This window comes from Ursus maritimus, unplaced genomic scaffold, assembly GCF_017311325.1.
Source record: "Ursus maritimus isolate PB19 unplaced genomic scaffold, ASM1731132v1 scaffold_3, whole genome shotgun sequence".
NCBI lineage: Eukaryota > Metazoa > Chordata > Mammalia > Carnivora > Ursidae > Ursus > Ursus maritimus.
The window spans coordinates 45,226,388-45,253,519 of record NW_024425563.1 but is presented as its reverse complement, the minus strand read 5'-3'; the positions used below and the strand labels follow the sequence as shown (position 1 = coordinate 45,253,519).

At 48.7% G+C, this 27,132-nt stretch overlaps 1 protein-coding gene across 1 annotated transcript; it reads left to right on the top strand.

Moving 5' to 3' along the window:
* Window positions 1–306: 306 nt before the first annotated feature.
* On the top strand, window positions 307–27,132 carry MTURN (maturin, neural progenitor differentiation regulator homolog). Its single transcript, XM_040644129.1, has 3 exons — window positions 307–542; window positions 9,691–9,813; window positions 21,769–27,132. Exons 1-3 carry the CDS (start codon window positions 381–383, stop codon window positions 21,877–21,879), a joined length of 396 nt encoding a protein of 131 aa, XP_040500063.1. The 5' UTR covers window positions 307–380; the 3' UTR covers window positions 21,880–27,132.

The window sequence follows — 27,132 nt, the reverse complement described above, 5'->3', positions numbered from 1 at the left end:
AAACGAAAGAAAGAAAGAAAAAAAAAATGAAAAAAGGTGGTGGGGGCGAACCGAGGAGTCCGCCCTGCCCCGCCCGCCGCAAACCACGCCGCCCGAGAGGGGCGGGCGGGGAGGCGGGGCGGGGCGGAGCCGGGCGCGGCGCCGCGCCGTCCAGGCCGCCGCCCACTCCGTACACACAGCATGTAAACAGTCCCCGCCGGGAGGAGCCCCGGGACCGGAGGGAGCCGCGCCGCCCGGCCCCGCCGCCTGCCCGAGAGCCCGCGGAGCCGCGCGCTGCCCGCCCGGGAGGAGGGCGCCCGAGGAGAGAGGAGGGCGGGCGGGCGGCGGAGGGAGCGGGAGGCGGGCGGCGCGCGAGGAGGCTGAGCGAGCGGCGGGCCAGGATGGATTTCCAGCAGCTGGCTGACGTTGCGGAGAAATGGTGCTCCAACACGCCCTTCGAGCTCATCGCCACCGAGGAGACCGAGCGCAGGATGGATTTCTACGCCGACCCCGGCGTCTCCTTCTACGTGCTGTGTCCGGACAACGGCTGCGGGGACAATTTTGTGAGTGCCGGGGGGAGGGACGGCTGCGGCGCGCGGGAGTGGACGCGCGGCCGCCTCCCTGCGCCCGAGCTGCAACACGCCGGGGAGGCTGTGGGCGCGGGGTGGGGGCGTAACCGGCGCGGCGGTGTCAGCGCTGCGGGGCCGGGGTGGGGGGAGCCCGGGGGGGGCGGCGGGCTGGGGCGCCCTTAGGACCGGGGAGCCGGGCTGGGGCGGGCTGTTACGGGGACGCGCGACCCTGCGGCCCGTGCTTGGTGCTCGGCTAGGAGATTCTGCCGAGCGTCCCCGGCGCTCACCAGCCCGGGCCGGGGCTCACGGACCGTCCCGCAGGGCCCGGAGTCTCGAGCTTCCTACACACCCAGGCGTCCCGCCGGTGTGAGGAATCCAGTTCCCCTCCCGATGCGCAGACCCAACTCCTCGAGTTGTCCCCGCCCGGAAAAGCCCCCGCCCCCGTGTGATCCCCTGCGCCGCCGGTTTGGACACAAAGCGTCTGTCCACACTAGCGATGCCCCATCTCCTGGACCTTCTTTGCGGAATTACACCCCGGATCTTAAAAACGCACACGCGCGTGCGCGCGCGTGCACACACACACAGACACACATACACGCGGGCACGCCTATCCCCCTCTCCTCCTGTGCTTCCATTGCTCCTATGTGAGCTTCCAGCGAGGTGTGCGGGGCCCGAGCGCGTTCCGTCCGGCGGAGGCGGCGGCCGAGGCCCTGGCGAAGCGCCCCAGTTTTTCTAGATGAGGGGAACCCCCTCCCCCACCCCGCCCTGAGCTGGGAGGGACCAGGACCTGGAACTGCGGTGTCCAAATCTTCCACTTTGTATCCTGCGCCCACTTGGGATCTTGGCGCTGGCAGTTTAGGAAGGGGATGCAGCGGGCAGGGGAGTTGGGGTGGGAGGTGCGGAGAATGGGCGAGGATGGCGTCCCATGAAGTGTTTGTAAGGACGCGGAAAAAATAATGGTCCCCAAATGTAAGATGGAGGCAGCTGTGGGCTCGGGTTACCGTGTGGTCGCCGGCCGGAGCCTGGAGCTGGCGCTGCGGCCGCCCCTGCGGACCAGGTGGGGCGGCGCCGAGGCGCGGCCTGGCGCGGGCTCCTCAGGTGGGGGGGAGACAAAGCCGGGGCCGGGCCGCCGCGCGCCCCTGTCCCCCGCAGGAAGTTCGCCGAGGAGTTAGAGACACAGCAAGACCGCCTTCCTTGGTCCCTGAGAGACCAAGGCTTGTGTGTGACTTGCCGGGAAGGCATGCCCCTCCCACCACCGGCACCCCACCCCCGCGGCAGGGAAGAGCACACCTGGGCCCCAAAGTGCGACACTAGAAGAGAGATGGCCTTGGGTGACAGCCAGATTTGAGTTCTGCGTGTGCGACTCTGGTCAGATGCCTTCTGGGCAGCTCAGTTTACACATCAAAAAATGGGCCTAATACCAGCACCCAGGTGATCCGTAGATGACACACGTAACCGTCTCTTGGCTAAGCTAAGGCCCCTCAGAGACCTGGGCTTACCCCCAGAGTTTAGAGCTTGTCTTTCCTTCTTAGGAGTCTCAATTTTCTCACCTGTAAACTGAGGTTAATCAGAACACGTCTATCACAGGGACTTGTGAAGAGCAAGTAAATTATAAATATACGTAAGAACACTGTTAACTGTAGATAAAGTAAGTGTTGTTGTTGAGAAAAATGGGAGATCGTTAAAAAGGGATTTACTCCATTGCAAACAGGTGAGAAGACCCCAGGGTCATACTGGCAAGGGCACCAGTGTCCAACTGACTTCCACGTTAGGTTTCATTAGGAGTCCCTTCTCACCCTGGTCTGCCAGTCGCCTTTGCCTGCTCCTTACTGTGTGTGATAGAGCGAGAGTCACCCAAGGCTCTGGATTTTATGGGAGAGGGTTCCACACAGCCTTCTTGCTGGAACTGCAGGAGACGTACCCAAAGAATTTACTCCACGGAGAACCATCCTTGAGAAACATTATGTGCAGCACAACTTTTTCAAGGCCGTTCGTAATATATTTTAAATATTTTCCCACCTGTATGAGTAAAATGCTTGAACATAGTCATTCTCCAGCAATTAAATGAAGTATGTAAGGAAGAAAGTAGATGGAAGGAAAAAATAATTTCTTGGGTAGACTGGAACATTCTTAAAGTTTCTGGAGGCCCTAATGGACAGGATGCCAACCACCAGAGTTTTCTTAGCCCAAATCTCTCTCCAGCTCTGTCCCAGGCCAGGTTTAGTCAAGCTGCAGTTTGCCCCTAATTAAAGGGTAATTAGAGGGACTCAGGCATGAAGTAAGTGTTCCTACCTCCGTCCTTTTCCTTTTTCCAGGAAAATCCTGTTAAGCATTAGAAGAAATTTGAGATGAATGGACCTTCTATAATCCAAAGGATTTATTAACAATAAGAATATTTACATAGCGTTTCTCAGTTTACAAAGTGTTTTCATGTGGCTCATTCATTCATTCGTTTATTCATCAAACATTTATTGAGGGCTTGCTTTGCACCAGGCCAGGGCTACCTAGGATATAAATAGGATCTCTGCCCTCACTTTTCCAGGGCCATTCTCCCCATCTAAGAGACAGTGTGGTACAGTGGTCAGACCCAGGCTCTGGGGTCAGGCTACTTGGGCTTGCACCCCAGCTGCCGTGTCTAACTGGATGCATTGGGGAAAATTCTTTAATCCCTCTGTGCCATGATTTCCACATCTGTAAACAGGGGAATGATAGCATCAGTACCTTCCCAGCAGGCTTGTTTTGAGCAGTGCCTAAAATAGGGGTGGTGCTGTTAGTGACTCTGGCAGTCTCCACACAGCAATCACTCTGGATCTATCTAAAATATAATCCAGGTTATGACCTATGATTCTCCACCTCATCTAAACTGATTTCCTATAACTTTTACTATAGAACCTGAGCCCTTGCCCTGGCTTCAAACCCCCACACAATCTGTCTTCTACCTCTCTGACCTCATATCAGACCATTCTTCCTCCTTGCTTACTGTGTTTGTGCCGTGCTGACTTTTCAGGCCCTCAGACATGCCAAGCTCATTCCTGCCTCAGGGCCTTTGCATTTGCTGTCCCCTCTGCCCTAGAACATTCTTCTCCCACATCTTAATGTGGCTAGCTCCTTTATGCCATTCAGGCCTGGGAGAAACCTTCCTGACCACATATTCCTTCATTTCACCCTCTTTTATTCAAACCACAGCACTCACTAGTACTTGATACTCTCTTTGTTTATTTTCTGCCTGCCCCGTGAAGCTGCAAGCTTCATAAGAGCAATGGCCTCGTCTGTCTGATTAATCACTGTATCCCAGAACTTGGGAGTAGGGTCAGATCCGTGATAGGTGTTCAGCCCATGTGTGTAAGAACGAATGATAGTGAAGAAGGCAGATGTTAAATTTCAAGAATGACAGCTTCAAAGAACAGTAACTACCACTTACGTGCAGTTTACTATGTATCGGACACTGTTCTGAGTACCTTGTGTATATATGCTTATTTAATCTTAGTAATCTCACAAGGTCCTCTCTGTGATTTTCTCCATTTTACAGATGAAGAAACTGACACACAGCAAGCCGTACTAACTTTTCCACAGCTAATAGATTATAGAGCAACTTGAACCATAGCCCTATACTGAAAACATAGCGTCCCAGGAGTGACAGCTAGAGACCCAATTCAGACCATTGGTTCAAGGGCGGCTTCTTATTGGGCCTCACGAAAAGTCCATGAGTTAGGTATGATCCCCATTTTATAGGTGAGGAGACTGAGGCTCTGTGGAAGGGAATCTATCCAGGATTATGCCACGAAGAAATGACAGCCAGGATTTGAGCCCAAGCCCAGGGGCCTGTCATTTGCCCCATGCAGAGTGTCAAGCCAGGAGCTCCAGAGGCCTGGGGAACAAGGGCTTGCTTTTATTTTCCTCCCACTCTGGCAGCCCCTGGGTCCCTTGTGCACTGTTTCCTCATCTCATCTCACAGGCCATCCTGTTCACACCATCCCTTTCCACACCACTGCCCTGATTCAGGCCTGTGTCTGTGGACAGTGCACAAGGTCAGCTCCTGGGACACAACGAAGCTGCCTTTGCCCTCTGTGTCCCGCGATCAGGGACGGAGCCAAGCCTGCCTGGCTCTACAGGTGCGACAGGGAGGGGCCGAGAGCTCACAGACAGGTGGCATGCTCCCTTCTGCCAACACAGAAGGTCCTGAGGGCTCCATCAGGCTGGAGGAGTGGGGTGGTACCACTGAGGTGCCAGCCGGACAGAGGGGCACGTGTGCCTGCTCTCCTGGGCATGGCAGCACCAGCTGCTTTCCCTCCTTGTCCTAGGCCAGGAGAAAGGAGCTCTAAGCCAAGGGCACTGCCCTGCGGCTCCCTGGCGCCTGGGTGCTCTTGACTGGAGAAGGGGAGGGCTGCCTTATTGTCCTATTTTTCCTGTCAACCCATCAAAAACATGTTTTGGATCTAAAATCGTGTACAGTTTAATCCCTCCTCAGTATGAAAACAAAGAGAGCAGTTGTCACACTATTAAAGAAAAAAGGCTCTATTTATAGAAGGACCATGTGCTTTAATTTTATATGCGTGTGTATACGTAAATCTATATGTGTTTTCCCCCATTTTTGTTCTAGGCATATCTCTATTCTTAACTACACGACCAAATAACAACCTTTTCATTTTGGAGAAGAAAATAGAACTTGTCTAAATGAGATTGCGTCGCTTCATGGGGTGGGACAGTGGAGAAAAAGCACCTTCTTATTTAAAGTCCAATTTAAACCCTACCCTCAGTTTCCTCCTATGTCAAATGGGGATAATCGTACCTATATTACATTATGATTGTGGGGATTAAATGAGGGGTTGTGGTAAAGCTTCCCACAATGGCTGTGCATTATTCCTATGGAGAGATTCTTTAGGGGAAAGGGTATGTCCTTAGTATATTCATGAAGTGGTCACCCTGAGGAGAGTGAAGTTATGTTAATATGAGTGTCAACAGATGGGAAGAAGCACTCTGGGCTCCCGCTAAATGAGAGGCAGTCCGCAGGCTATCCCCGATAATCTCAATGACCACACTATATTACTGTTTTCTACGACTTACAAAGGAAGGAGCAGAGGCTCGCGTTGAAGATGTGCTCACCTCCGTTGACATCTCGGCTTTGCCCACAGACAAGTTAACCTCTTAACCTCTCTGAGCCTCAGTTTCGTCCTTGGTAAGACGTAGCCGTGGTCGGCACCCAGAGCAGGTCCCAGGTATGGCCAGCCACACTCCTCGTCCCCTGTGCAGAAGTATGTTGGGTGGTATGCGATGGCGTGTAGCTTCCTCTTCTTAGCGTCTCTTCGATGGACAGCCGTCAGTTTGGGGTTAAGCCACACCAACGCAAAATAGACTCCCCGGTACTAATGACGGCAGAAACCCCACACAGCGATGGCCTTTTGACTCAGATAACTGAGTCCAGGGAGGAGAGATGGGTGTGTTCTTTGCCCCCCCGCGCCCGCCTGCCTCCCCTCTACTCTGCCTAAGCACCTGGAAGCCAAGCGCCGTGCCCACAAGTGTTAGAAGAGTAGGAGCACACAGACTGCTCAAAAAGATATTTGTAGGATTGAATGACCATGGTGGTCAAAGACCATCCTTCATGAGTTGGATGTTCTCATCTATACTATAGAAAACAGAAAGGGGCTCATTTTCCTGCTTGCAGATGACATGGTTATAATGTCTTAAGCTGGACAAACATTGATGATAAACTCTGGTCCACTTAATGACAGAAAGAAGGGCCACAGATGGCCTGTTTTAAAATCAAAGTTCTCACCAGGGATTTTCACCCCCCACCCCCCAAATATGATTAGTCAAAGTTCTACTCTGGTTCTGGTTCTCAAAGCGTGGGCCCAAAGCCAGCAGCATGAGCATCCCCTGGAAACTTCTTGGGAATGCAGATTCTTAGCCCACCCCCCCAGCCGTTGTGTTTTAATAAGATGGGGGAGGGGGGTGTTATGATGCTTGCTGAAGCTTGAGGACCACGGCCGTCCTCTCCTTCAGAAGCCTTCCCTTGGCATTCCTCCTATTACAAGGTGCCTTAGCTCTCACTTCATGGCTGGAAAGTCAGTATGTTCTGTACCTAGATTTATATTTGCCAGTTACATTGTTCTCTGACCCTGCTATAGTTTTTTCATGGCCAAAGTGGCTGTTTAGTTGAATTTCCAAGTCGGAGTCATTGCAGACGCAGCCATTGGTGCAGGACTCTGGGTCTTCAATCACCCGTTTATCTCTGTTTAAGACTAGACCCCAGAATCTGTTTTCAGGAGTATCAGCCCAGCCACCAGACGTTCTGTCTGCCCTCTCCAGGTTTTAGAATGGGCCCCTCTATTTTTCCTAAGAGATGACCATCGTACCCTCAGCCCATTGCCTGTTCGTTCTGAAGAGCTCATCTCTTTTATCCGGGGGCACTGCCTCGGGCCCCTGATGGGACTCCCTTCTCTGCACAGGCCTGTAGGAAGCCGTAGGGGCAGTCTGTGTCCATCCATCGCGAGTGGCCAGGCCCGTTCACCTGGCACCGTTGGTCCTAATCTCACTTGGTTTTATATTCTTTTCCTTCCATTGTGTTCCCTCTGTCTTTATTTGCCCAACCACGGACTCTTACCTTGCCTTTATGGATCTTTAATGAGTGTCTTGATTCATTTTAGAAGGAAGCCGTTTCAGTAAATAAACCCGAATACTTTTTGTTAGGAGCTAGCATGGGTATGAAACAGCATTAGATAAGGGATGTCCTTTCGGCGGCCACGTGCGCCTGAGTCTGTCTGAGTCCAAACCCCACGCACACTCATGTTATCGTAGGGGCAGGGATTTGGTTAAAACTTTTTGAAACCCACAAAACCCACACGACCGAGAGTTAGACAGCCAAATGAAAGAGATCTAGGCCGAATGGACAGAAGGCCCTTTAGCAGGTGGTTAAGTCTTCCCACTCCAAAATATGTTCATAAATCAACACCTCCAGAAGTGCAGCACTGACAGTTGTGGCCTGAACACTCCCCTCGCGAGGTTAGAAATGCCCTAGAAACACTGAAAGAACCCGTCTGATTTCCAAGCAGTGGTGGGTACGATGCAAGTCTGTTGCGTGAGTGATACGCTTTCCTTAGTCTACTTTGTAATTTAGAGCCCTAATGTACTTTAAAAAGTAGCTATCCAAGGTTCTCATAGATACACCGATTTCTGAATTAACTAGAACTCAGGCTGCCTTGGGTACTGTTCTCCGTGAAGTCACAGTGGGTGCCTCCCTTGCTCAGGGCGTGCCCTCAGGCTCGGGGCAGGTGGAAAGCCAGCCCAGCCCCTTCCTCCCCCTTCTCCTGCAGACACGAAAGAGGCAAGAGGGTGCTTACACCCACCATTTATTGAACACCCACTGCGTGCCAGTCAGGCACTGTGCCAGGCACTTAATAAACTTTTTACTTTTTCTCTAATCTTTGCAAGTCTAGGAGAAGGCAGGATTAAAGTTTTCTATTGTGCAGTGCTGGATATTAATCCCATCTTTCACTTAGATAGGAATTTGAAACATGCTGGAACTTTTAAAAATGTGAGCATGAAAATGGGTGCTGAGCAGAACTTATATTAAAGCAGGACTTTATTGTTCTTGCTGAATCCCCACTGCTTGAGAATCAAGTGTGATAATAGATCTAAGAGCACTTTGTACTATTACACTTTTGTACAGTGTGAGAGACTATTACATAAATGGCATTTCGGTGGCTCGACAATTGTAAGGGTCTCTAATTAATAGGGAATTGTGTTCGAGCTATTGTCTAAAGTTAGAGAATCTAGAAGTTATCTTCTCTAGGTCGGGGCAGAAGTTCCTCCAGAAGTCTGCTGGAATTAGAGCAGTGTGTGTCAGAAATGGACCTTTACATCCATGACGCACAGATAATTGCGGTGGAAAGATGGCACATTAGCACCCACTTAGTCTCTTGGATCTGAGCAGTATTTTAAGTCTTTAGATCCTGTTCTTAGAAACGCTGCGATGAGAAGGAAGGAGGTGAAATGTGTTTCTCGAGTGATTGACATAGAACTTTCTGGGGTGATGCCCTAATCATTGTATTAATGGAAGGGAGCAAGGGTGTGCTTGACATGGACTATTTCTCCAAATAGATCTTGTCTCTGCTGCCTCGTTTCTGCTTCTTGCTTTAATTTGCCAGATGTCTTCCTCCCTCCCACGCCGCTACACTTTTCCACCAATGGTGAGCTGTCATGGATCGGTCCCCTCTAAAGAGTGACCCTTGGTCAGCACCCTGATGTTACCCTGGGAGCCCAGTGCCTCTCCCTAGCTCAGATATCAGAGCAGGGGGCTTCTGCACTTGGATCCCTCAAGCCTGTTTCTTGGGCTTATTCCAGCTCCTTGAACATTTATGGGAGAGACTCGTCTGTCTTTAAGAGGTGCTAAAACAGATATCCTCACCCAGGAAAACAAAACAAAACAAAACTCCACCAAACCTTGTCTAGCCTTAAGAAAAAATAAACCCTAAAACCGGTCTCCTCTTGGTGCGTGTTACCATTGGGAAGCAACACCCTCTTGGAGCATTTTTAGAGAAGGTGAGCTTTCAGAGAGCCTTTGCTTCCCACTGACACGACGATGGCTTTTCTGGGTGTTCTTCTAAATTCATTTCATTTTTGTTTTGTTTTGTTTTAATTCATTTCGTCTTGAAGTAAATGTACCATCACCCCCGCTCACAGGCTCACCTGGATAAAGAATGTCTCACTGCAAGTTAGTGGTCACAAACTATGCCTGATTAATCCTTCCACTATAACTAAAGGCCAAGCTGAGAACCATGCGGGCTTCGGTTTTTCCTCCCTGCTGCTTTAAAACCCTCCTTTCCCAGCTCGAGAAGGACTGTGGAAATTGTGGGTGGGGGACTATTGATCCCACTGCCTTTTTTTTTGCTACGGCCGAGCAGATCTGCTGGCGAATCGAGCAGGTGAGATTATGGACGGAAAGCACAGGGATATTCTAGGGGGTAGGCCTTTTCTCATGCCCTTCCATGCAAGCGACTCAAGAATGAACGTCGGCATTTTACTTGGGAACAGAAGCCTTCGAATTTATGTAATGAAAAAAAAAAAAAAAGCTTTCGGGCTTTTCGAATTTCACACTGAGGGTAATGACTGTGTGTCTTTGTTTTCTCCCCCCCTGGGCACGTAGCACGTGTGGAGCGAGAGCGAGGACTGCCTGCCTTTCTTGCAGCTGGCACAGGATTACATCTCCTCCTGCGGCAAGAAGACGCTCCACGAAGTCCTGGAAAAAGTCTTCAAGTCTTTCAGACCTGTAGGTGCCTGCTTGGCTTCCAGAGCCGCCTTGCTTTCTACAGTGATTGTGCGTGGAATTACAGGGATGGTGGGGAAAGTGGGCAAAACCTGGATGGCTAATTGTTGTTCTCTTGTCTGCTTCGTGGCTTAAAGATAGCAGCTAGTGGAAGGAGGGAGAGGGCGGGGAGGGAGGGGGAGACGGGATGTGACACAGCTGTTTGTTGCAGGAATGATGATTATTTCTAGCATCACTTGAGTGGAGAATCTCTGATAGGGTGGGAAGCAGACAGAGCCTGGAGGAGACTCGAGTAGTCCTGTTCTTGTCCAGTAGACGTAAGGCCAGAACGCTTGGAAGCGCTATGGAGGTTCTCTTACCGTAGTGAGGCCTATATTTGGGGAGCTGCCGGAAGGCTATATGCAGCATGTGTCTCCACGTCTGTGGGTACTGAGAAGGACGAAATTGGATACCGGTTGTGCTCTTTTCTCTTTTTATAAACTCTCTTGCAGAGAGCTTGCTTTCTGTCCACCACCCCCCCTCGCACCCCAATGTAGGATTTAGGAATCCATATATCCGCGGCTAGCTGACAGTTTGTTTTCATTCTAGCTGAAAAACATGTCAAGTGAATTCTCACCCCTATTTTGAAGATTACCTATTGCCCTTAGTCTTTATTAGGAGGTAAAGTCACATTACTGGTGTCGTGACACTGTCCCCAAGTTCAGTTCCCTGCCCACCATAAATGCTCTATACGTTCAATGATATTTGCTCTAGAATTTTTTTTTTTCAGATCTTTTAAAAGAGTATTTACTTCTCTGCTGCAGTTTTCAAGCTTGCCTTTCAGTGCTCTGAACAGAGTGGCGTGATTGCATGGTTGTGTGAGAGACTATGTCTGACGTTCCAGTAGTTCAAGGTGTGTAAGTCTGTTGTGTCGTCTTGTCTCAGCTGGTTCACACTCTTCCTATCTGGTTTCTTTGTGTGTTGGGTCATCTCTGTGTGCTTGTATTTGAAAACGTGTATATAGGAGTAAACTGAGGCCTGAGATGATGGTACCTTCCTCCGGAGAGGATTTCGATCTGTTTCTGCCGGGGCTTAGCTGGGGTGGGGCCCCATCAGCCTGACACCACCTTCAAACAATTTAAAACTTGTGGTTCCTAGAACTCTCCAGGCGATGAAAAGCCAGGGTGCACGTCTGCTTTTTTCTAGTTCATCCTTGTCCTGAGAGCCGCCTTAGTCCATTCAGGCTGCTGTAGCAACCTATCAGAGACCGAGTGGCTTATAAACAACAGACATTTATTCTCATGGTGCAGAGGCTGGGAAGTCCAAGGTGCCAGTGGATTCGGTGGCTAGTAAGGGCCCACTTGGCAGACAGACAGCTGTCTTTCTGCTGTAACCTCACATGGTGGAAGGAGAGGGAGAGGTCTCTGGGGCCTGTTTTATAAGAGCACTAATCCCATTCAAGGCTCCATATTCAACCTAATCACCTCCCAAAGACCCCACCTCCTAATACTGTCCCCTCAAGGGTTAGGAATTCAGCATGTGAATTTTTGCAGGCACACAAACATTCAGACAATAAGAGGTCATTGGGATCTCAGCTTAAAGTGAGGCTGTTTTATCACGGTCTGCTCCTTTGGATGACCCTGGGTTTGACTTTGGTCCCCCTAGCTCTTAGAGTAGGCCAGGAATGCAGTAAAATTTCTAGCTGTTTCTTTCTAGGTCAACAGATGCCCTCAGGACAAAAGCAGCTTTTTATGTTTACCTTCCTAGGTTCTAATTTTTCAATATATCTAAGAAGGCATTTTTCACGTTTAATCCAGCTTTTTTAGTTCTCTGAGGAAGAGTTGGTCCCAATCACTCAATCCACCATTACAAGAAAGAGAATTTCAGTGGCTTTTCTCACTCTCTCTGATTCGTATCATTTGTCCAGCCAGTTTGTTTTTTGTTTCTTAATTTTCTCAGCCTGCTTGGCTCATTCAGAATAGACTCATGACTGAAAAGACTCACGAATCCCTCATTCATTCCATATATGTTTACTGAGTACGTGCCTACTGTGTTCCTAACACTTGATTTAAACAGATGAAAATCTTATAATCTAGTGGCAGTGGCGGGAAGGGGGGGGACAAGGTAAATAAGTCCAGCACGTAAAGTTTTAGTGATAAGTGCCAAGGAGACAAAGTAGATAAGTCGGGGAAAGGAGGTAAGAAGAGCCAGAGGTACTGGAATTTTTTATTCAGAGACTAGGGGAGGCTTCGCTAAGACGTTCACATTTGAGTACCACTTGAAGCGTGAATCATGAGGAAATCTAGGGGAGAGCGTTCTAGGTAGAGAGAACAGCAAATAGGAACGCCGGGAGGGCTTGGGGGGGTAAGGAGAAGAATATCAGTGTTCAGGGAACAGAGGGGGGCTGGTGTGGCCCAAGTGGAAGGGTGGTGGGGAGGAGCAAGGGGGAGCCTGAGGAATTTCAGGGGTTTGCAGGTCACAGAAGGATTTGGCTTTTACGCTGGTGTGACAGGAAGCCCTTGGAGGAGTTTGAGTGCAAGAGGGATCTGACGTGGGGTGCCCAGGTGGCTCAGTCCATTAGGCATCTGTCTTCAGCTCAGATCATGATCCCAGGGTCCTGGGATCGAGTCCTACGTTGGGCTCCCTGCTCAGCGGGGAATCTACTTCTCCCTCTCCCTCTGCCCCTTCCCCTACTCCTGCTCGCTCTCTCTCAAATAAATAAATAAAGTCCAAAAAAATAAAAAGGAGGTAATTGAGTTCACATTTTGAAACCCTCCTCCGACCGGTTGAGAATAGGCTGCAAGGGGGCCCAGTGTGGAGGCCACTGGGTCATGCAGGTGAGAGGATGGGGATTGGACCAGAGTCATCACAGTGAAGGCAGAATGAGGTGGTCAGACTGTAAAGAAGGCCTTGAAAGTAGACCCAACTGAACTTGCTGGTGGACCAGAGGTGGGAGTGAGAAAAAGAGAGAAGGCAAGGGTGATCCAGAGTTCCTTGCCCACGCAAGGAAGGGAATGGCGCTGTCCTTTACTGAGATATGGGGGAGGAAGCGAAAGGAAGAGTTGGGCCACCGTACTACCAGGGTTGGGGCGTGTCAGTGGCAGAAATGCCTATTAGACATCCAAGCAGAGCTATCAAAGTAGGCAAAATTTTTAAAAAATCCAACCCCCCCAGGGGCGCCTGGGTGGCTCAGTCGGTTAAGCGTCCCACTTGATTTTCTTTCGGGTCATGATCTTGTGGTCGTGAGACGGAGCCTCGTGTCGGGCTCTGCGCTCAGCGGGGAGTCTGCTTCAGATTCTCTCTCCTTCTCCCTCCCGCTCACTCTCTTTCTCTCTCTCAAATAAATAAATAAAATCTTTAAAAAAGAAATTGAACCCTTCAAGTCTTAACCAGAAAAAAAATCTGTCCGCCAATGAAATTCACTTTGCAGCTGGTGTCCTTGCAGGGGTCACATTCCCGGCCTGCCACCTGGTTTTCTTCCTGCGCCTCCTCTCCTGGATGCCGAGCGAAACTCTTGCACAATTGGCCTCCCTGGAGAAGGCGAGCTCCCGCCAGAACCCATTTTGCTATTTTTCTTTACCGAGAAGACCTGGCCGCTTTTAGGCAACCAGGCCGCCACACGTAAAGGGAAAGGAACAAATGAAGTCCAAGAAAATCCAGATGCGTGGCTGAACGCAAGTGGGGTGTCTCAACATTTTCTTTCGGATTTTGCTGCTGCGTGTCCCGGAGATAAACAGACTTCATCTGACGTCGGACTTCCAGGGTCCCCTTCTAAAGCAGAGCCTGACATCCTAGGCCGGGCGGTGCTCCCCAGGAGAGGAGGCCCTGGTACAGGGTACAGCGCCCCACTGGTGGGGAAGTTGATGTGTGCTGGGTGCCCTGTGGCTGGGCCTTTTTGCCCCGCAGGGAGAGGCAGGTGGCAGGCACCTTCTCAGGGTCAGGGAAGGTGAAGTGCAGGCGGGGCTTTGGGTTTCGCTCAGCCAGGACGTGCCCCAGGTTGGATAATTCGAGGAGCATGAGGCCATAAGGGGCTGATGGGTGTCCACCAGAAACTCTGCCCTCTCTCCTCCGCTCATACGTGTGGTTCTTCCCATGCTGCTGTTTATCTGTCACTTTCTTGTAAGGGAACTCTGCGTTTAGAAATAAGACCCAGCGGTGTGCCTGGGTGGCTCAGTCGGCTATGAGTCTGCCTCAGGCTCAGGTCATGACCTTGGGGTCCTGGGATCGAGCCATTGGGCTCTCTGCTCAGTGGGGAGTCTGCTTCTCCCTCTGCCTGCCCCCTCCCCGGCTTGTGCTCTCTCTCTCTCTCAAATAAATAAAATCTTAAAAAAAAAAAAAAAAAAGACCCAGCACAAGGGCTTGCCCACCTTCACACACTGTGCTTTTCCCCCATCTCCTCTCTTGTGTGCTTTCCCGCCACCGAAACAAGCAGTATCCCCGTCAGAGTCCTCCCCCGGCACATAAAGAAATCCGTTGTTGGATTTGAAAAGCAAAAACAGTTTTTCTTTCTCTTTTTCTTCATCTCATTTCTTTTTTTCCTCTATTTCTTCATCATATTTTCAACAAAATGTATTGATCGTTTGCTATTTGCCAAAGACCACTTAGGAGAGTGAGGGGCAGGACACAGTGCCCAGTTCTTGCCCTCACGGAGGGACAGCCATAACGTACATGTTACCAAGCAGAGCATTTATTTTGGTCCAGACACTCTCCTAGATCCCGTGCACAGTAAGCAAAGGAGTTCTGTTCCCCACTGTGCTTACTCCACTTCGGGGAAATACTTCCCGAGAGGACGTTAGTGACCGTGTAAAACGGGGTGTTGTGTGTGGTCTCTTTCCCTAGTTTTGTGGGCTCAGGATACTGCATGTTGAGGAACCCAAGCTTTGTGGGCAGGCGGCTGTGGCACTTGCTGGCTGTGTGACCTTAGCCAAGTGACTTAACCTCTCTGTTTCTCACTGTCTCATTTGTAAACTTAGGAAACAAATGGTGATAGTTACCTCAGGGATCTGTGAAGATTAAGTGATGAAGTTCTTGTTGGCTACTTAATGCAGCACGTCACACAGGGTCAGCAGTGAATAAATGCTGGCAGTGATGGGGACAGGAGGAGGACACGAGGCAAAATACTGTTGAGGAGTAGGACTTAGTGAAACCTTTTGTAGGCCTCTTAGATTTTTGCTGGAGAGAGAAAACATTTGCTAAGTGATTTCAACACATGCTCTCAACATGTGATTTCAGCACATGGTTTCAACAGAAACATCTAGCTAAGGTAAGGGATTTTTAAGGAAGTATTATTGGGGTATTATAGGCAGAAGTTTATCAACATTGGTTTTGGCAAAATAATAAATATCCATTCAGTCCCTAATCCGTGCACCTCACTGGTTAGAGGCTGGTGCTGCAGGGAGGACGGAAGCTCCCTTCTAGAAGGGCATATGAGCAAAGAGCCTCTAGGTAACAGGGTTATGGCTGATACTTTTTTTCTTCTTTCTGTATTTCCTAAATTTTCAATGATGTCACAGAAAACATTATCAGAAACTATGGTTTGTTTGTTTTTTTCAAACCTATATTGTCTACGGTGTGTAAGAAGGGCCAGGAATATCAGGTGCCAGTGGGCTCACCGAGGAACGAAGTGCGGGGCAGTGGCTTCCTGAGAAGCTGAGACCTGGAGACATGGCAGGATCCAGACAAGCTCAGAGGGCTGGAGAGCTAGCCAAGAAGGAAGTCCAGAAGGGCCCATCATGGCCCTGTGGCTCAGAGTCCTCAGAGATGCCCCCTGGGTGGGGGGAGGTGGCTCAGCCCTGCTCTGGCCTGTTGGGCTACCTTGCCATTGTGGCCTCTAGTGGGTCAGTTGACCTCGGTGACCCCATCTTTAAAATGGGGGTCATGCTTGTTTTGCCATCTTGTGGATTCACACAGAGCTTCAAAATCAGACTAAGAGCGCAAAGGACTGTCAAAGCCCATTCTCAATTTCTGGTTCCCTGGGTGCATTCATGACTCTGGATGCAGCGGGCAGCTTCCCTCCTGGAGGGGCACACATTCGGCTCCTCCTCCCAGCTTGGGCCTCCTTCCAAGCAGTACCTGTATGCCGATGGCAGCGTCAAGCAGGCCGTCACTGGCATCCGTGAGCGGGCAGGTTTCTCCCGGTTGGGCAAGCAGTAATGGCCTCAGAGACACCCATCAAGAGCCTTGATAAGCGTGAATTGGAGAATCGCTGGAGTCTTATATTTTTCTTGTTTAAGCGGCCCTTGCTTGACAGTTGCTGGTCATCACATGATTGAGCGAGATAATAAAATAGTGGTTATGGATCTAAATAATGGTGATTGTGCCATTTATTTTTTTCCTCCGTGTTTTCATATCTTTTATTTAGTGACAACTGACAGGCTTCCCCTGGTTAAAAAACAGTTCACAAGAGAAGCGAGAGCTCACTGTTTCCAGTTTAGCTGCTGAATCAAACCTTATCGTTGCCCTTTTGGTTTCTCTCAAAGCTTTATTTTATTTTATTTTATCCTGGACTATTACTCCTCTCCTCTTACTAGTGCTGTGGACATTAGTGTCATGAGGCATCTGTTGTTATGACAACGTTGTGTGCTGTTCGGTTGATGTTGCTTTGATGGCCCTACCTGGAGTTAGAGCCCGTGGTTCCCCATGTTTCCTGCTCTCTTTGGCCCTGGTCCCCTCCCTGGGGTTGCTGTTCCAATTCCATGTTTTTTCTTTCAAAAAGCGGGACAGTTCTCCCAGCAAAATTCCCCTAGTTCTAGTTCACTGGCCTGAGCAAGATTAATATTTTCAGTTTACCACTAATGGGTGAGGAGCTAGGGATTAAACCCCGCAGAAAAACCCTCTGTGATCCAGAAAATGTCCACTTCTTGCTTCTACTCTTATCGTTAGGAACCTGGGAGAAAAGAAAGAATCCACCTGTGGGAAGCTACCCCAATGGGTCAGAAGGTCTGATAAGAAAAGATTATGCTCTCATGGGAGTTTTCATGAAAGACATTGAATGTTGATAAGTTTATCATAGCTTTTGTTTTCTGCTCACATATGAAATTTCAAACGTGTATTTTTTAGGAAACATGACGGCCCCTGAAAGTAAGAGAGTACCTACTAGTCTTGCCCATTTGGGTCTTATATCCATCTGGCCACCTACCCCTTTTTTCTCCTTTTTTCCAGACTGACTGACCAGGATCTCATTGTATTTCTTGGTACCCCCAGCATCGTTGATCATTAAGATAAACAGTGGTAAATTCCCCAAAGCTTTAGGGTAATCCTTAATACTCGGAGTATGGTTTTTGGACCAGTAGCAGTATCCCTATCACCTGGGAGCGTGTTAGAAATGCAGAATCTCAGGTCCCACCCGAGACCAGCTGAATCAGAATCCACATTGTAAGTAGATCTCTGGGTGAATCACATATACAGTAAAGTGCTCCAAAGAGTCCTCTGGAAGGAGTTTCCAGGGACCTCTGAAGCCACAAGACACTTGCTAAAAGCACACTAGCTAACTGACTGTGCCCTCCAAGGCAGAGACATCCTGTCCCTTTCTTCTGTAGACACACTCTAGCCCTCTGTGTTGAGTGCGGGCCACCTTTGGAGACAGCAGATGCGAAATGCCAATTAAATGTGTCCTCAGCAAGTTTACACCACTTTCTAAGAGACCCGGGGTGCGTCCTGAAGATCACTCATATTCTCCTGGGTCTAGAGAACTTTCGTTCTCAAGGCTTGGCATTTCTACCTTTCAAGTACAACCCTGTTTGGATGGGTGGGCCCCAGAGGTTTTTATGTGATCACAGTTGCCCAAAGGCAGCTTCATGCACGGCAAACCTCTGGAAGTGCCAACACCATTGTTCGGGGTTAGCATAAAGATTTTTTTTCCAGTCAGCTGAAAAAATTTTGCTGAACAGAATTAATGATTATGACTATTAAAGTAATTTAAATGTACCAGGTAGGATTTCTTGGCCTGTATCCTTTATAGAAATGTATGCCTACAGTAAAAGCAAGAACGCCAGGATGCTTACCAGTCTGTTGTATTCCTGTCTCTGGCATATCTTCTTCACTGTTAAAAATTTGGATCTAGGGGGGCGCCTGGGTGGCACAGTCGTTAAGCGTCTGCGTTCGGCTCAGGGCATGATCCCGGCGTTCCGGGATCGAGTCCCACATCGGGCTCGTCTGCTGGGAGCCTGCTTCTTCCTCTCCCACTCCCCTGCTGTGTTCCCTCTCTCTCTGGCTGTCCCTCTGTCAAATAAATAAATAAAATCTAAAAAAAAAAAAATTTGGATCTAGGGGCGCCTGGGTGGCTCAGTCGGTTAAGCATCTGACTCTCGATCTCAGCTCAGGTCTTGATCTCAGGGTTGCGAGTTCAAGCCCCATGTTGGGCTTCACGCTGAGTTTGGAGCCTACTTAAAAAAAAAAAAAAAAATGGATCCAGAAGTTAAATGTCGATTTAACCTGCCATAGATGGGACTAGAGACAGAGGTGGGAATGCTGGATCAGGGCTTGTCTGTATGGCATTCTTTGCAATCCCAGGCAAATTATATAGTTCTCGTGCTTTTCCTGTTCTCCTCTGTGCTTTCTCCAATTGTACATACTCATAAATGTGGACATTAACATTCCACATTGAATTTTTTAAAAGGCGTATGACTCAGTAGAAGACATTGAAGCCTCCAGCGGTAGGAGCAGCATTGACAGCTGGAAGGGAGTCTCCTGGGTACCTGGTGGTTAGGTTGCAGGCTGCGAGCTGATGGCCTGGTTTTGAATTCTGGCTCTGACACTTACTGGGTGACTCTCTGCAATTTACTCAGTCTGTCTAGGTCTTATCTGTAATAGGAGGATAATACCTACCCCCTCAGGCTATAATGAGGACCAACAGAATGAATATAGGTAAGGCTGCCTAACTCCATGCCTGGCAAAGAGTCACGTCACCAATATTGACTATCATCATTAAATCTGAAGTATGGCCACATTGGTTTGTTGAATGGCACACTGGTTGTGAGTCTGCGAATCAAGTGAGGAGCCTAATAGAATTGAGTTTCTTACTTCTGTTCCTACTTGTTGTATTCTTTTTTTTTTTTTAAGATTTTATTTATTAATTTGACAGAGAGAGAGACAGCCAGCAAGAGAGGGAACACAAGCAGGGAGAGTGGGAGAGGAAGAAGCAGGCTTTCAATGGAGGAGCCTGATGCGGAACTCGATCCCAGAATGCCGGGATCATGCCCTGAGCCGAAGGCAGATGCTTAACGACTGCGCCACTCAGGCGCCCCCTTACTTGTTGTATTCTGATTAACAGTGAGCTGGTCCAAAAGCAAGCACAGCTGAAGGGAGAGGGAGAAACTGGGGCTGGAGGCCGTCCACCGATGCAGCCATAAGTCCCCTTGAATAACTGAACTGCTGGGCTTTAAAATGAGAAGCCAAGATAAAGACTGACCCTAACTAACGTATTCACATACGGCTCTGCGGTTGGCAGCCCATGGCCACATTCACTTTCTCATTTCATCTTCGTAGTTTCTCTGGACATAGAGCAGGTGTCATGGTTCCCACTTTACAGAGAAGGACGCTGAGGCTTAGCAAAGGGAGTGGCTGGGCAGAGGGCCCCAGCTAGAGCCCTGTCTTCTGGATGCCAGGTCCATGCCTTTTCCACGCAGCCTCTCAGTGAATCTGCAGACCCTGCACTAAGGTGCCTTGGAAGTCGGGGAGGCCAGTGAGAGCGGCTTCTGTTCTTTCTTCCTCCTGTAAGGGTCGGGAGTGAGCAGTTCTAGAAGTCCCCTCCCAGGGAAGGGCCTCACAGTGCCAATGCTCTAGACCTAAAACCATGTGCTTTGGATTCACATCAAAGGGCAGGTGGGGAGTAGGCAGAGGGGAGAGGGGAAGAGAAGTGGTAATGGTTTCGTACTTGGCTTGCTGGAGCCTCTCCTACAAACCACCCGAAGCCGTGGAGAGGAGGGGTGTTGAGGGTACTTGTAGTCAGGGCCTGTGAATTACTCAAGCGTATTATGAAAAAGAATAATCAGTGATGCATGTCTTTAGGACAAGATGGCAAATGTGTAGATGCGTCCCTCGACTGCACCCTCTTTACCCATGGCCGCCGTGGCTGATGGGTTGACTGCAGTCTTTCCCACTGAGCCTTGGAATCCTCCACCCAGGCCTCCAGGCAGTCGCTACCAGTCAGATCTGTCAAGTGAGAGAGAACCCACTGGCCATTGCTCTTGTAAGGGGTATCCCTTCAGTGTAGCGAGGAGTCACATTTATTGTTGAATTAATGCATCCTCTGTTGGCGTCTAGGTGATTCTGGGGTTCTCGGTAGGGGCAACAATATTTCTGTTTTATCAGCGATTTAAATATTACCACTCCTTTGACACTTCCACCTTTCTTTGTCACCAAGCAGCTCTTCAAATAAAAATGGGACATCAAAATACTCACCATCTGTGCTCATTGTAGCCATCTTTTCTCTCTCTTTAGAGGCGAATGTTATCTTGTGCTCATTCCACTAAGACATGAGAGGGCGACAGCAGGAGGAGAAAAGGGCTTCTCCCTTCCCCCAAGCATACACGAGATTGCTTCACACTGCCCAGGCTAGCAGAGATGCGCTCCTCCCGCCCCACCCCTCCGAGTCAACAGTGGCTCTTTGAGACAGCTGTGGTCCTCCAGTCTCGAAGGGGAAAGATGTGTCTGCAGCTGGCCATGTCCACCTTGCCAGGCCCCATGTAGAATATGACCAAGGGCTTGGCAGATGGCCTTGTTCCAAGTGTGTTCATAGGGCTCTGTGAGACCTCCAAGAGTTGGGTTGGAGAACTTCAAGGGAAAAGCATTATTTCGACTGGGACTTACTGTTTCCTCATGTCAGCATTTAGGCAGGGGATAGGGAGAAGGGGAGGGGTCATGGGGCACTAGGGAGGCAGATGGTCCGTCTTACTGTGGTGGCTTCAGGCAGTTAGCTTGGATCCCAGGGCCATTTAGTGGAGTTGCCTGAAAGTGACCAACTGAGAGGGCCACCGTGTGAGAATGCCAGGGCCCTTTGCAGACTGAAAATCGGAGGGAAGGGCTGTGGGACAGAAGCACGGTGATCACTCAGGGGCAGGGTCCAGGGATAGCCAAGGCCATGGCTCCCTGCCAGCGCCAGGGCTTTTCATTCATATGGATCAGGCCCAGCAAATGGCACTCAGTTTCCAAGCAAAGACCAATCAGTGCTTTAAGAAAATGTTTCCTGGGTACTTATTGTGAATTTCCCCAATGATAATTATAGATTGTAGAGTCTTTGGAAAATACAAAAAGATAGAAAGGAAGAAATTTACCCATAACCATGCTGCCTGAGACAATACTCCTAAGATTTGGGTGTATTTCATCGAAGTCTTTTTTTCTACATACTTGCGTATAAATTTTAAGAAAATCTGTATCATAATGAAAATGGATTTTTACCATGCTCTTTTTACACTTATGAGCGTGTTTTTATATCAAGTTACTCAAAAATACTATTTTAAATAGGTATATAAGATCCCGTTTTACAGATGCACTGTAATTTAACAAAAGTTAAACATTTCAGCTGTTTTCACATTTTTACATGTGTGTTATAAATACTAGCAGCACGTGTTTTTAGGGAAGAAAATATAGAGGGGGATAGATTTTTGACATCTTGATGGAACAGTCAGCACTGTTCATTGTATTACTGCTGATATCCCAGGTGTGTGTGTGTGTGTGTTTGTGTGTGTGTGTGTGTGTGAGAGTGTGGTGTGTGTGCCATGCTTTGATACTTAAAAGTAGAGAGTCTCTAGGCTACCCAATAAAACCTAGCCCTTTGGGCACCAATCCACTGAAGGATTGACTTTTCCATCCAGTACGTTCATAAAAATAGTTGTAGGAATGGTCGACTGCAGTGGGCAAGCCCTAGCTGCTGTGCTAAGTCCTGTTAAATGCTGTTGAATTTGGATCCAACGTCTTTGGTTATCTTCCTGCCCACGGGCCATTTGGCGCTCATGGCTGGTTCTCTTCTCTCTCCTCTAGTTACTGGGGCTTCCGGACGCAGACGATGATGCGTTTGAAGAATACAGTGCAGACGTGGAAGAGGAGGAGCCAGAGGCAGACCACCCCCAAATGGGGGTCAGCCAGCAGTAACCTTCCGAGGGCTCCCACCTGAAAAGGAGAGTGAACCCCCTGGTACCTGAGGTGGGGTCGCGTGCTCCTGGGTTAGCATTTTGCATTAGCACTTCGAAACAGGACGTCTGACTCCCAGCATCCAAATTAAAACTAAGTACCTTTTTATTGACCGCAAAATATCTGGGATGAGCTTTGCTCAGAAGTGACCTGAATTTTACTCCCGTTTCAGTGGGTTTCTATGGGGTTGTCTCGGTAGCCTTTGCCATTTTGCATTTAGAGTCCATTTTGTGGCTGACTGTTCTCTCTTGAGTTTGTGTTGGAGAACTAGCATTCGCTGACTCGAATGTAGAGAACTCTGAATGTATTAAAGATATGTTTTGAGTCCTCACAGGTGACATTACTGAGGGAAAGCATGACAGAGAAGAAATGCAGTCTGCACTTTTTATGTACTTTTTAAGTGTCCATAAGTGAAGGAATTTGCTTATAAAGCATGAGTTTTAATATCTAGTCATTAAGCTGCACAAGTGCAAATACAAGGGCAGAAAAGGATAATCACTTAGCTTTGGATGAAGGGGGAAGAGAGGCGGAGAAGCCTTTGTTGAAGTGTTCTGCCAATACTAAGTTACCTGGATAGATAGCAACTGGTTCATGGTTAGTATAAACATTACTTGCATGTTCAATTATTTTAAAACATGCTAATTCCAAAGCCACTTTTAAAATCTAATAGTGGAAAATATCAATGGGGTGACATAAATGATTGATTTCTTTAAAATGTCTAGAAACCGTCCCACATAGGAGATGAAACATTTACGTTCTCTCTTTATAACCAGATGGCAACTTGTTAAATCATGAAAACATTCAGAATCCAAGTGCCACTTAAACTTTGAAGCCATAGATAAATTTAATGGGGGAAATAAACCAGGATAAAATTTTTTTAAACATATGGAATCCTTCTTTACTTTCTTAATTTGTCTCTTATTTCTTAAAAAAAAAAAAAAGTCAAGAAAAGGATCCCACTATATAATTTATTTAAAAAACTGTAATCAAGTGCTTGGAGGGGACCTAACTGTAGTGAATTTTCAAAGCGATATGAAAGTGGGAAACTTTCAGTCGTGGGTTAGCTTGGTTCGAAGGGGGAAGTTTCAATGACCAAAATACTAAGACAACTCACAGAAACAACTACTTAATAATTGGAAACACTGCTGTCATTACTTAGCCAACAAATACTTACAGGAGAAGTCCTTTGTAATGCTAACGTGGAATTATTTAAAGTATTCATTTTCTTGGACCCTTCTGGATCTCTCAGAGCAGAATGCCTCTTTCAGAACCCTTGACTAAACATAGCATCTGGGGCGGGAATGTTTTTAACATGCATACACATGCCTGTTAGGTTGTCATAGTTTGGGACTTAAAAAAAAAAGGCAGCGGCGAGCACAGAGCTTCTGGGAGTCTTGTCTGTCTTCCCGGCATGTCAGTATTAACCTGATTATCTCACCGTTTTCTGTGTAATTGATTGGTGCCATGAAGAGTGCGGCTGCTTGTGGTAGAACAGGGTACTGCAGTCGTAAGTCATCGGGGAAAACGGTAGTGGTTTCCATCCATGCTTCAGTACCCACATTTTTTCTTTTCTTGGAAAAGCGTATGGAAGGTTAATTTCAAGTGAAATGAATTTCCTTCCGAGTAGCCTGTTCCCACCACAGAACTGGAGGTTTCGTCCAGCGGGGGGAGCACGTTCTGTGCTTTGCTCCCTTGCCTGTGTTCCCGGGGGCTCTGTACGTGAGCGCAGGTAGCTAGCTGTGAGATACCACTCGGGTCTGGTAACTTCTGTTTGAACGCGATAGGCTGAAAGAATGACTTCTGCCGCTGAAAGGAAGAAGCTTGACTAGCTTGCTCCATTTGAAGGTAAACTGGAATTTTATACATAGAGGCTTAAAAGCTCAATTTACATGTGTTTGCGAATGGAATGGACGTTCATATGAAATGTGTTTTATGAAACAGCGTTTAGACTTTGACCAAATGCATTTTGGTATTATGATGTTAATGTTCTATTTATAAAAACTGAACTGAGATCAGCTCCGCCATTCAGTGGGCTGAGGAGAAATCTCGTCTTTGTTCTGCCCCAGGGCTTGAGGATCACAGGGCTGCGTGTTGCTTGTTTTCGCCGCGAAACCTCAGAAGGCGTTAGCAAATCGAACCGTTTCCTCTGAAACCTCCTTTTTTCTGGAGGCGCGCCTCCGGCCCGTGCCCGCGCTCGCCGCCCGCGGCCGTGGGCCCGCTGTCCGGGTTGTGTGCCGCGTTAGGGCTCGCCTGGCGCAGAGCTCCCCGGGGCGGTCGGTCGGCGAGGCAGGCAGCGTCGGCCCGAAGCGGTTCCGCGCTTTGACAAGTTCCTGACTTGACAGAGAAACGCTTACGAAGAGGCAGTGTGGTGCGGGGAGAAGGGCCTGGACCGGGAGTTAGGAGAGAGACCTGGGGTCCGGCCCTGGCTTTGCCAGGGACTGCGTGACCTCGGGCACGTCCCCTAACTCGCCTGAAGCAAGGGGTCTTTGCCCTGCCTGCTGTCACCACCGTTGTTCCAGAGCTGCCTTATAGTGTGTGTGTGTGTGCTAAGAGCAACAGCCAAGGAAAATTCTAGGGACAGGAGGAAGAGATACATTTTGATTCTTGCCGAGATGCTGTCCTGCGCGTGCTGGCCACAGGACTACCTTAGAATATGTTTCTGTTGGTCTGCGAGCGCCCGGACCCCCTCGAGCCTGGTCCTGAGGGGCTGATGCCTTCCGGTTCCTTAGGCAGAGGACAAAGTCGGGCGTCAGAGACGCAGACACTCACTTGTCCCAGATGTGTAGGCTCTGTGTGTGGAAGGCATGGCTTTCCCTCGTGCCCCGACAGACCGTGGCTTCGGAAGTGGAGTGAGTTCAACTTCACCGAGGGGGGAAATTTTGCGTAAGGAAGAGCTGGGAGAGAATGAAAGAGGAGTACTTTGACTTTTTTGCCGTGTCATCCAGGAGAGAGAAAGAAGAGGGGGAGAGAGAGACTGTGAGTGTGTGTGTGTGAACGTGGGGGGAGGGGAGGATTGACGGCTTGTTGATCACCGTGGGCCAGCTGTGCAATCCTGCCTGTCATAACCTTACCAATCCTCGGTCCCGGGTTTGAGCGAATCACAGAGACATTTTACTTATGGCCGCCTAGTCACTGTCTCTGCCTGACAGGCATACTGAGCACACTTCGGGGGTCCGGAGAACGAGTTAGGGAACCAGGGAGGGAGGTGGGACCCCACGCGATGCCCGCCACCACTCCGGCTCAGTTACGCGCACATCTCCCAGGCTCATAGCAGCACATAGGACTTTGGTTTTTTTATATAACTAGAACATGAAAAGTCTCTTCTTTAGGAATTCTCCCTGTGTCTTGGTGCCAGAATTAGGTTTCCAGGGTCCTTAAGTGAAAAATCTCTCTCATCTCATAGCTACTGTCATTCTTCCCATACGAATAGAAACCTTTCCTCCAGCACAACGACATCTCTAAAGATTGTGTCTGTCTCGTAAGAGCACAAAGCGTATGGACCTCGGGGAGCTGCGCTTCCAGAGNNNCGTTGGAATTTATATTTTAGAAATCTACCTTGCATATTTAAGTTGGGAAACCGGTATGATCAAATGTGATTTCCCACGGTTCAAGAGGCACATAGGAACGGGCAGGACTTAATCTGGGGTGGGAGGAGATGAGAAAGGGAGAATAGGAGAGTTAGAGTCTAATTCTTAAAAAAAAAAAAAGAAGAAGAAGAAGAAGAAAGAAAAAAAGAAAAAGCCAGAAGGCAGGTATTCTGTATAGTACAGGAAACCTGTTTTCATGGCTATCCCACCAGGAGCTGGCTTTCCTCAAAGGGACCGCCTGCACGTAGAGAGGCAAGGCCTGTACTGGGGATGGATTTGTGGCTTAACAAATGCCCCGCAGCCAAGGAGACAGCAGGTGTCCCACCAATCTGGTGGAGTTTTCCTCAGTAAACCAGGTGTCAGCCAGAGAAGCCTGTCTCTCCAAAGTGCGACCACATCTGCGGGCTCCAGTCAGGTGGCAGGCAGCAGGTGAACTAGACTTGATCTTGCTCTCAGTGCGGAGGAGGCCCTGGGTCAGGAAAGCCCCCAAGGGCTGGAGGGCAGAGCCCGCCGACTCCGCTGTGCTTCAGGGGTGTAGAAAGAGCACAATTAAAACTCAAGTGGATCACAGATCCCTCTCCCTTATAGCGACTGTCAACCCCCGAAGAGGGGCCACTGCCTCTTACTTAGTCTTCAGATTACCAGAGAAGCCTAACTTTTTTTTTTTTTTTTTGAATGAAACACGAATCCTCTTCCACAAAGACCCAATTAGTTATCTTGGTTTTGTGACACCAGGTATGACCTGAAAGGCTGAAGTCTTTTAGATATTATTCAGAATATCTAAAACTTGCCAAGATGCCAGAAGCCTCTGGTGTCCGTGGTAACGTGGGGTCTGTGGTAAATATCTAGAGCTCACGTTCCCCTGGGTAAATCATTAAATAAGATGGTGTCGTTGATATTTTTATTTAAATTTGTATTACCAAAATAGAGGACCCGTGAGCATCACATGTTAGAAACCTCGTTTACAACCCTGTGTGGCTGAATAGAGCCAAGCCGTTGAAAGCGTGCGCCAAGCCACATAAAAATAAACACTTCATTTACTGAGAACTGTATTCAAGTGATTCAGTCCCACCGAGAAAGCAGATAGTCTGTTCGTTGTACAACTGCCTTTCCCTGGTTTTTTTCTTTTGTTTTGTTTTTGTTTCTTAAGTGTCATTTTTTCCTCTGAGTACCTTCTGATAGCCAGGCGGATAAAGACACGGCAGTCCAGTATACACACGTCACCTTTTTTAGAGGAGAAAGCACATTGCCAATTCTCGGGAAAATCGGAAACGATCTGTGAGCCAGTCGTCATTTGTGCATGAGAGCAGAGTTTAGCCATCTACGTGAGAAGGAAAATCAAGGAACGGTTTTGGGGTTCTTTTTCCTTAGGCAAAAATGTTTCATGCAGGGTGTGTATGTTTTCTTTGCCTTTATATTTCCTTTCCAAGAAATCTCTTGTAAATGACAAAACTGTGAAATGGGTTGCCAAAACAATTGTTGCCCTTTGTTTTAGATGCCTCAAGCAGTGTAAATCCTACACTTTGAACCCTGTCCGCATCTGCTCCTTCCTTCCTCCCCAGAGAGCGAGGATCTCATCCACCAATGTAATTACCATACGCTTGCTATTAAAGAGCCTTCCAAACTA

What these genes read in the sequence shown, in the direction of transcription:
- MTURN (XM_040644129.1), top strand. Translation starts at nt 381, where the DNA reads ATGGATTTCCAGCAGCTGGCTGACGTTGCGGAGAAATGGTGCTCCAAC. An exon ending in ACGGCTGCGGGGACAATTTT is followed by an intron (nt 543 to 9,690) that starts GTGAGTGCCGGG and finishes CTGGGCACGTAG; the next exon opens with CACGTGTGGAGCGAGAGCGA. An exon ending in TCTTCAAGTCTTTCAGACCT is followed by an intron (nt 9,814 to 21,768) that starts GTAGGTGCCTGC and finishes TCTCTCCTCTAG; the next exon opens with TTACTGGGGCTTCCGGACGC.